Source organism: Rhipicephalus sanguineus, chromosome 2 (assembly GCF_013339695.2).
Source record: "Rhipicephalus sanguineus isolate Rsan-2018 chromosome 2, BIME_Rsan_1.4, whole genome shotgun sequence".
NCBI classification, from domain to species: Eukaryota; Metazoa; Arthropoda; class Arachnida; order Ixodida; family Ixodidae; genus Rhipicephalus; species Rhipicephalus sanguineus.
Window position 1 is genome coordinate 202,773,622 of NC_051177.1, and position 10,686 is coordinate 202,784,307.

Below are 10,686 nucleotides of genomic sequence, written 5' to 3' on the forward strand. Positions count from 1 at the left end.
AGAATAGGATGTGCGCATTACCAAGGTTTAAGAAGAGTCGCGCGTTTCGGATAGTTTTTTTAATACTTTTATTACAGGCTTTCTCGTAAAGCTAACTTATTGTAATCATTTTTAGTTGCTTGGTTGGCCACGCAGCATAACATTATAATAAATAAATATGAGCATGTAGGCCCATTCTATGCATTTACTGCGAAAGCGGAATATAAGATGCGTTGTGCATCACAGATGTCTCTTGGTCTGGCTTCTTAAAGTCAGCGACTTTTGGATTATGCGCATGTAACCGGTTTCGCAGTGTACTATTTGTAGGCACCTAACGCGTCACTGAACACAACGAAAATCGCGGAAATTTTGGTTCTTGCATACTCTGATGAGTCGAAATCCACAAAGAAAAACAAAAAAAGAGAAGGGATATTTTTACGAAACAAGGACATCGTATTGCCTACGAGCTGCAAGAGATAATAAGTGGTTAACGTGGCGAAGGCGAGATCGCTTCGCATCAAATGGACGCAGATGATACGCGAGTCCATTTATCTGCTCCCAAAAAGCAGTTATTCTCCTAGTCTAGCTAGAAGACGTGCAACACACGTGATTCGGACACTGTGCGTCGCGGCTCTCATATAGCCGCCTGTCCGTATACTTATGTAATCGAGGGGGATGATAGGCTTCTCGGATGTCGCAGCTGAATGAGTGCGTCGCAGTCGCTATATAAACAGTGCGACGTGTATCAATTTGGAATCTTTCGGCCTACCAGTCGCCCTTGAGGTAAGTTCGTTACGCTTCGACAGCCTGTAGGTTGCTGCCGCGGAAAAGTGTTTTTGTCCATTTAAGTGAGCGCATATTCAATCTGTTCGTGATAATACAAAAGAACATTTTCGACATGTTTGAAAAAAAAAGCAAATTTCATTTATATCTTGCATGCTCAAAAAATTGATGCATAAAAAGTGGTTCTGCTATGATAACTCGTTATTGTAATATGTCTTTAATTAAGAAATATTTTTCAAGTGTTTAAGACCGTGCAAGTCATAGAAATTAGGCGACATCTTCGGGATCGCCTTAGGCACAGAGGCGTACGCATAGGCGTGCAAAAGGTTCCTCTTCAGGGGTGCGAAGGATCATCGCGGCGCCGCCCTCCCTATTAAGTCAATGTATGCGGCAGACTTCGCGCCCCCCTCTTCCTAGGTGACCAAGGGCGCCCTCCCTGCCCCCCCCCCCTCCCTCTGCGCAGGCCTATGGGCGTACGCCATTAGAGATAGCTCAAGTTCATGCATTTCAATGTTCAGATGCATGCAAAACCCAGAGGGGCTTCTAAAGGAAAATCGGTGGACCGACGTGAATCACATATGCAGCGCTCGAACAAACAATTTAATTTCAGGAACATTAAAAGAAGATTTTTCGTTTTGACCTTCGAACTTTTTAGAAAATATCAGATCGTTCGTGGGTTCCGGAACCTTACACGCATGCACCTCTGAAATCGGTAAGCCCGAGTCAATAAATGACGCAGGGTGTCTGTAATAAGAAAAAAAAAAAGAATGTTCATACAAGAATTTGCCGTTTACGTCGAATTTTGGCAGTTCTTGGGAGGTTTCACATACGTTTTAATGCTAAATATTGTGGTGTAAGCGAGTCCAGTGACCCTAACGAAAGGATCAGACAGCGATCTTACCAGTCGGTGATTTCTCCGCGTGCATAGGTGCCCATTTGAAGTGGAATTATTTGGGGCTAACATCAACCCTAAAAACTAAGACATAACTGCTCAAAAGCGCAATGTAACAGACGAAAACCTTTAAAGAAATTCAGGAGCTCTGCAGTGACTGCTCATAAGTAGCTGCTCACTTGACTCCTCGCGAGATAGAAGGCCACTGATGCTGCTGCTGCCGCGACTTATGATGATATGGTTGGGTAGCGTTAAAGCAGCTCTAGAGCTCTCACGCATTCCGCCATTCACATGTCGTGATACCTGCGGTTTCACTACGCGACTGTCGTAAAACTACAGTTACGTAGTAAAGCTACAGATTTTACTTGTGCCTTCGTTCTCCAAACCTGTGGAGGACAATTTCTTTTTTTCATGAGACCTTTTTTCACTTGGCCTTCTTTCGCAGAATAACAGCTTGCCATTATGTGAAAACCTTTTTTTATATCTGGCAAATATTTGCTTGTTAAAACGGTGGCACCTGAAAGAAAACAACCTCCATATTAAAAGCAATTTCTAAAGATGCCTTGAGGTTGCTATTGCGGAGAGAATATAACAGCGGCCCCCATGCAGTGATATCGAGAAATAAGGTTCCCATCAATTTTACAAATCCACAACCTTATTTATTCTCATAGCCATATACACAGTTGGAAAGAAGACACTGTGCTTCGTTTTACGGCATAATCGCCATCTTTTTCTACGCATGTTTGTAGACAGTGCTCCAATTTTAGTAACCCATTGTCGTAGAACTCCGCCGACAACGCGTTGAGGAAGCATTTCACCTCTTTTTTGACTTCATCGTCGCTCTGGAAGCGTTGGCCACTCAGGTTTTCCATTAACTTGGGGAACGCGTGATAATCGCTGCGCGTGAGGTGCGGACTGTACGGTGGGTGGGGCATGACAGTCCACCCAAAGTCCACGGGTGAAGTCCCTTTGGCGAGCACAAAGCGAATGAAGGAATGATTGTCACACTTGGCGGGAGCACCAACCTTGGACACCTGCTGAGCCAGGAGTGGAAGGCGCAGCTAAACGCGGCCGGGAAGCATAGAGAAGGGGGGGGGGGGACAGCCGCGCATGGGGTGTTGAAGAATTTCGCCTCGCACCTTCCCGTGCGGCTGGTGCTCTTTGGGAACCTTATTTCTGGATCGACCCACGTATATTACCGGTTGGCAATCGGCGACACATCGGCGGTAAATGTACATTTCCCGCTAATGGTCATCGCTGAAGCCGGCGAATGTGTCCCCAGGACCTTGTTGACGCGAATAAATTTTGCTCCCGGATAACGACGCAGTTTTTGTCATTCATTCCTTCAAGGCTAAATAGAAGCAGGTTTTGAACATTACGCCTTTCTTCATCCCCCGGACATGCTGCTGTAATGAGCATCTTGACCACATCATGGGTGTGTCCATTGGTTTGTAAAAGTTAGAAATGTGTTCCAATACAGCTGATACCGTGTGGACGACGTTTTATAAGCAACAATTCACTTCTTCCTTATAATTTCATGTGCGTGACACTCTGTGAACAATAAATAAATAAATAAATAAATAAATAAATAAATAATAAATAAATAAATAAATAAATAAATAAATAAATAAATAATGAACCATTATTAAGAAACCAGGCGGCCTATTCCCCCCACCTCTTTCATGATTAAGTGAAGCGCACGATTATAACATTGTCAATGATTTGAAGCGCAGTGTATTCTCGGAGAACAGGGAGGCCTTTTTACCATCGTGAACAACCAAATGAACGAAAGAGTGGACACGGAAACAGAGCAAGCAATACTGACTGTACAGCCAGTTGGCAACGTGCAAGACTCTTACCTGTACTGTCCAGTCAATACTGGAGCTGAGCAACAGGTGCGTTCAAAGCTGTAAAGCATCAGACCTATGATGTTCTTCTGAATGATGGGCAGTATGCTGACCCCCCCCCCCCCCAAAAAATAACCCTTAGGACACCTTCGTACTAGGGGTGCCAAGCCTGAAGGTACAGCGTAGTTGGGAGGCCTTCCTCGTTTCGCTGTGTCTTTCTCTTTCTTTCTTCCTCTCTATCTGTTACTTTCGTTCTCTTCCTCTCTCTTTCTATCTTTTTCTTTTCTTTTCTTTTTTTTCTCCCTCTATATTTCGCGCAGCCTCTTTCTTTGTAGCTCTTTATCTCTCTCTCTCTATTTCGAGCTCTCTGTTTCCTTGTTTTTCTCTCTTTCTTTCTCTTTCTGCCTTGCTCTGTATTTTTTAATCTCTTTTTCGTGTCCTTTTTTCTATTTCTTTCTTCGCTTTGTCTCTATTTCTCCTTCTTTCGCTTTTTTTTCTCCCGCTGTACTCGTCCTCGCCACTCTGAGTTATTGCATGCAACGCCGGACAAATCGACGCAGCGGGAGAGTGCGCCACGGGCGCACGTTTTCGGGAGCGAAGCAGAAGATGAAGAAGAAGACTATGATCAACGTTCGGGATGATGATAGTTTTCGCGTAAGCAGAGCATAAGCAACTACGCTGTTAAAAGTGTACCACGACCCGGGAGTCCCTATAGGCGGCTTCGTTTTTTTCAGTAGCTTGCAGATTAGTTTCCAGGCAGGTGCCTGCGAAATCGATTTCAGGCTCGTGGAAATAGAGAATTCGACGGGAGCAGTTTTACTTTAGTTTTTCATTTTAAATTTCAGCTCGGACATGACGGCCACTAGGAAAGCTGTTGCAGCTCTCATCCTGGCTCTGGTCTCCGCCAGCGCCATGGCCCAGTTTGATGGCTTCGAGGGTGGTTTTCGCTTTGGTGGTGGCCCTGACAGTAGGGAGTACCGCGACTACGACCGTGACTATGGATACGGTGGTGAGCGTGGATTCGGCGGCGACTATGGCTTCAACCGTGGACGGGACTTCGGCTTCGGCGGCGGTTTCGGCAGATATTAAAAAATGCCGAACGGTTCTGAATTTGCCTCTGACGCCACTTGGTTGCTCGGAAAGGAAGGCTGGTAAGAACGAGAGGTCCTCCGTGTATCTCACTGTAACGCGCGAAGACCGAATGAAATGCAGCTAACAATTACAGAAGCAAATAAACCATTCTCAATCGCATCGTCAACATTTTGTACAAATCAAGACTGTTTTAGTCGCTTCACTCAGTACAAAAGCACTTGGCAATCAGCCAATGCGAAAGCCCATGTACAGTGGTGGTCAAAATTTTAGAGACCACGGGAGCGCGTTTCGCCCGCGTTCCCGTGATCTCTAATTTTAATTTCTACCGCCACTGTACACACAGGGTTACGGCCGAACTAATTGGCCTATGAAACGACTTTGAAACACTTTTTGGTCTGCAGACAGAAACATTGATCACAATAGAATTCGACGTGGACAAGGCTGCCAAATGAGGTATGACGTTAAGTTCGCAATTTCCATAGGGATCCATTCTTGCATAGGAGTTTGCCAGTAACCGGATCGCAGATGGAGGCGGGAGAAATATTCCACCCTTGCAAATTATCTAAGCCATCATCTGTACGATGCAACAGATATAAATATACAATTATATAGTATAATATATATAAATATACCTTTAAACGCACTGTAATCACTAACACTGACAGGACGGAGCGTCTCTGCACTATGCGAGCAACGATGACGACACTGTTTTTTGCGTGGCCCCAAGGAAAAGACCCAGTATCGCTGGATGGCAAGTCTGGAATGTGTAAAATTCTTGGTCCAGACGTGTACGTATCTGGGTTGTTGCTTTTTTTTGAGATATTGGGGCCTGCTCTTCGGGAGTATATTTTAGAGCTGAAATAAATCGCTGGTTCCCCACCTCAGTGAAACTCTTTTTTTAAACAGCCGTACAATCACATTTGAAACAATCAGCGCGTGAAAAAAAAAAGAGATTGCTCGCCTTCGAACATCGCTATTCCGAGGATGCCAAACAGGTTGTCGACGATGATGTCATTACAGCGAGCTCGACACCGGACCACTTCGATGATAGAGATAAGAACGCTGAGCAAAGGTCAACAGGCCAGCAAGCCCAACCATACCTGCAGGAAAACCGGAACTTTAAAACTGCGACGATAATACGACAGGGATTACAAACACCAAAGCAGTCATTGCGTCCTACTCTGTCTTAGAAATTAATGCTTCCTAGCATATCTAAATGTAGCAGCCTTTAAAAAAAAAAAAGCTAGCGTAGCTTGCTCTAGTGGCGTAAGGCCACAGAAACAGCGGAGCACATCGGCGGAGCGGAGATGGTCCTGGCCTTTACGAGATTATGCTTGGTTTTGCTAAGTTTTTTGCGAGGGATTACTAAGTCACTCTTAGGTAGTAACTTGCTTTGGCTGTGTTTGCTCTGCACTCACACAGGTGGTCTGATCCAAGTCTAGACAACGTTATCTGTGGTGATTTGCGGATAGCCTAAGCTCTACCGAGCACTTCTATATAATTTAGATTAACTGGTTATTGATTTATCGATTAGTTATTTATTGACTATCATTACAAGGTATTGGTCATGTATTTTGGCTTAGGCGAAGCTCAATCAAGCCTTATTAAAGTGTATTGGTTATTGATTGCTTATCGCTTAGCTATCGACGGGCTATCGATTAGCTACCACATGGTATTGAATTCTAGACTAATCTTAACTAGTCTCAATCATGTTCAGCTAGAATTAGCCAGGTCTAACTAATCTTGACTTTGGCTATGTCTAGCTATGCAAAGCCAGGTCGATTTTTTGCAAACGCCGTACGGACCAACGGCGAGCTCAAAGAGCTGCACTGTTAAAAACAGGGCTCAAAGTATTCTCTTAACGAATGTTCAAACATCCGTGGAGTTCTCACCTCGTGTTCAAAGCTCATCAAATATCCAAACACGCTGGTCACGTATACATTCGGTGCACCGGCATAGAAGCGCGGATTACAGAAAATAGGCTCGTAGTGGGGTGCCCACCGTCAGGCGATCGGCTGTCGGTATCACCGGGTGCACCGAGATGTCTGACTCCTGCAAGAGGACCGACACAGGTCACTGAGGCAAGCGTAAACACTGGCGAGAAGCGTACTTAAAACGCAATGGTGTACAACATTAGGAGAGCGCGCGATCAGCGCCATCGAGTTCCCGTCCCCACCGATAAAAACTTTGGCATAAAAGCTGAAATAGGACTGTCACGCGTATGCTGGTGCCTGGTTCGCTCGTCTGGCTGTGCGAAATGAATCACGGAGGCCCATGGTTTCAAAGAAAAACTCCCATTTCATTCCCAGAAAAAAAATTACAAGACAAACCCACAACAAAAACACGCACACTTGAAGAAACAAAGAAAATGAAATGTCTAAATGTCTCGCGTTTCGACGTCCGCTCCCGCTCGCGTCTCGCTAGTTGTCGCGCTTACGGTTCCGGCGTGACCTCCTGTCCGTTGCGAGTCCCTCTCAAGCTGGATGCCGACACGCCGTATCCATTCTCCACAGTGGCGCAAATATTGAAGGAACCACTGCAGCGGTTGTTCCAGTAGTTCCTCGCCGAGCCAGGTGCTCGGGCGGGATACACAGCAGCCCAGGGTCAGTGGTAGTTCCGAGAACTGCTCGCCAAGGACGGTGCTCGGGCGGGAAACCGCAGCCCAGGACCAGCGGCAATTCCGTGAGCTGCTCGCCGAGACAGGTGCTCGGGCGGTAGCCTGGGGCAAGACCCAGCCAGAACATTCGCAGCTGTCGGCCTCTCGAACGCTGTGTCCCGGCTCTCTCGTTCTCCCTTGCGCGCGCCCCCTTGTTCCAATCTCTCCACTCCCCGCGCGCTCTTTTTCTCTTCTTCCTTTTTCTCTTTTTACTGCAGCCTTGAAATTATTTGTTCCAAATACTTTCTTCCTCTTCTTCTTTTCTTGACCTTGTCATTCTTGACAAGGACACTATGCGTAATGATTCAATTATTGAGCAGTTTCGTTCCCTTAGGAGTATTCGATATTTGGTGTAATGTCATCCTAATCCAATTTTCTGGAAGGACACGTTAAAAAAGTAAATTATACGACTTCCACTTTTTCTGAGCGTTCCAGGAGAAGCCGATTCGGGATAGCAGCAGGCTAGCGCTTGAATGAATAAATCGTGCTCAAAGCACAGACTAGCTTACAAAGCGACATTGCACGGTGTGTCATACATATGTCGTCAGATAACGCTATTCGTGATTGCGTAAAATGTGAAAGTGCTCTGTGAGTCTAGTTTGCCTAGAAGTGATATTTAAGTTAATAAATAGATTTTTTTCAAAAGCGATTTTAAAATTCTTCACGAGGGAAACCGTGGGGCACTTCTACCACTGATGGCAGCGCGAAACCTATAGCAAGCTCGATGTGACATCCCTTAACCTTCGCCACCCAAGTGCATGTTTACTCCGCAAGAAGACGCCGTCAATCTGTGGAGAACTCCATACTATGCCCCTGCGCGGAGTAACTACCGCAACGACCACGAAGTGCCGCCACGAGTGCTGTTGATGTCGATACGCTCTAACAACTACGTACTCTGAAGGTGTCTGTGGAGCGCGTAGCACCAAGGTTCTGGGGCTGCGAAGCAGCCTGAGTAGTCTAAGTGTGTCAGAAGCCAAGGAGGTTAGAAACCAAGGTGGTTAGAAACCAAGGTGGTTAGAAACGAAGCCTAAGAGTGTCTAGAAACAAAAGTGTCTAAAAACCGAGGAGTGGGTATAGAAACCATCGCCCACAGTTTACTAACCAACACAATTCAAATGAGAAGTAGAAGAATACTCAAAGCGTTTGCGTCCGGCAACGTAACTTTATGGGAGGGTCTTGCCCATTCGTCATATCTCATTGTGCAACGTCTAGTGCGTTAGTGGGGACGCAAGCAGAAATAAGCCACGTGAATGTACGATCACCGCCTCCATTAGGCTTATGCTTGAAATGTACGAAGAAAACTGAGGAGCGAGACTCGTCAGATAGTTTATAATCATGGTGTAGCGCAAAGACGCAAAGGTGTGTGTGTCTGTGTTTTCTGTATTTGCGCTACACCATGATTATTAGGAAGCACTGACTAGCCCAAGAACAAGTCCTTCGTCAGATAGCCTTGCTTAGTAGTCTAATAATTATCAGATTAACCATAATGGCGTTTCGTCTCTTCTTTAAGGACGCAGCATCTGCACCCACAGGTAGTTAAGTTGTTTAGTTTCGACGTGTGAACATCTTGTGAAAGATACGTGTGACGTGTGAAAAATAGACGCCATCAATCCGTATTTTTCGAACATTTTCTAGCCGCTGGAATGGGACGCTCCAAGTTTCCTGTAGGGATAAAGCGCTCGACCGATTTTGGCAAAAACATTAAGCGAGTAACAAAGATCACGGGGACACTGTAGACACGCTGGCACAACCACCTATAACGCTGGATACGCAATTCGCATAGGTGAAGTTTTTATGAGTTACAGATTACGGGGGGGGGGGGGTGGCGGCGGCGGCGGCGGCGGCATTGTTGCGGCACCGGCGAGCGTACAGAAATGCGGCCCTCGTACGTGCACCGGTCATATGGGCATTTGTACGCGCCGTTTCCCAATAACTGATGCTATCTCAATAGTGGGCTTGTCTGCGATCAGCCGTTTGCCATATGAAATGTGATGTTTTATCAAAGTCAATTGTAATGTCTCGTTGTGAATTTTCATCGTTGGCTTTCATTGGTTCACACGTGATCTTTTGTTAAGACTTTCAAAGGGCTCCAACCAAAAATGGGTTTATTTCCCGACGTTTCGGAATCAACTCGATTCCTTCTTCAGGGGGAGTGACAGCGGAAGGGTCGAGGTGCAGCTCTTAACTTCTCTTTCGAACCAGCTGTGGAGAAGGAGGGAAGGCGCGTCTTCTTTGGTGGTGAGGGTGTCGAGGGGGTTGCGGTTGCCGCGGTTGCCGCGGTTGGCGTGGTTGCGTGGGATTGATGGGCTGGGGGCGGCCGGGGACGGTTTTGCTCACTTGCGACTTTGTTTGAATTTGTTTTTCTTGCTGTAGCTAGTCCGTGAATGTATACTGACGGCAGGTTTCCTTTGCATCGGTTTAAGTTGCCTTCGGTGTTTTGAATGAACCATGACTCCAATAACAGCCGTTTTTGTTGGTTAGTTTCTGTTGTTAGGATTTCGGTTTTTTCAAAGTCAATCTTATGGTCGGCATCTTCCGAGTGTTCTGCAAGGGGGTTCCGCTGTCTTGAGAACGTCCTGACGTCGTTTTTGTGCTGTTTAATTCTTTCGGTCAAGTTTTTTGTTTCGCCAATGTATGTGGCCTGGCAGTCGGAACACTTGATTTTGTAGACGACGCCTTGCGCTCTTTCTCTTGGTGGAAGGTCCCTAGGTTTCGGTAGCAGAAGATTTATTGTGTTGGTTGGCTTGTGTGCGACCGTTATGCCTTCCTTCTTTAGGAGTCTGCTTATGGCTTCACTGGTGCCTTTCACGTAGGGCAGAGAGATTCGCTTCTGAGAAGGCGGCGACGCTGGAAGATTCGTTGGAAGTACTTTTCTTTTTTGTCGTCGGATTGCTTTCCGAATGAAATGGGGCGGGTAGCCGTTTTTTTGGAGTTCGTAGAACACGGTGTTTCTTTCTTTCCTTCTGTCTGATTCTAACGTGCAATGCGTTTCCGTTCTTCTCACCAAAGTGTTGACTACTGATTTATGGCTTGCAGGGTGATTTGAATTAAAGTGCAGGTAGCGGCCTGTATGAGTAGGTTTGCGGTAGACTGAGAAACTTAGGGAATCTCCCACTCGCTTCATTAGTAAATCAAGGAATGGAAGGGATCTGTCTTTTTCGCGCTCACAAGTGAATTGAATGTCCGGTTCTATGGAATTTAGATGGCTGAGTAGGTTGGTGAGCTGCGATGTCTTTATAATGCAGAAACAATCGTCCACGTACCTCAAGAACACTTTGGGTTTCTGTGCAAAGGTGCTCAGGGCTCTCTCTTCGATGTTTTCCATGGTGATGTTGGCCACGGTCACGGAGATTGAGGCTCCCATTGGTGCTCCTCTAGTCTGCCTGTAGTATTCGCCTTTAAAGGAAAAATACGTATTTGATAGGCAGAGTTCCAGG

At 46.1% G+C, this 10,686-nt stretch overlaps 1 protein-coding gene across 1 annotated transcript; it reads left to right on the forward strand.

Annotated features, from left to right (window-relative positions):
- The first annotated feature begins 737 nt into the window (after nucleotides 1-737).
- LOC119381442 (keratin, type II cytoskeletal 2 epidermal-like) lies at nucleotides 738-4,751 on the forward strand. The gene is made up of 2 exons (XM_037649259.2): nucleotides 738-762; nucleotides 4,347-4,751. Exon 2 carries the CDS (start codon nucleotides 4,354-4,356, stop codon nucleotides 4,588-4,590), a length of 237 nt encoding a protein of 78 aa, XP_037505187.1. The 5' UTR covers nucleotides 738-762; nucleotides 4,347-4,353; the 3' UTR covers nucleotides 4,591-4,751.
- The last annotated feature ends 5,935 nt before the right edge of the window (nucleotides 4,752-10,686 follow it).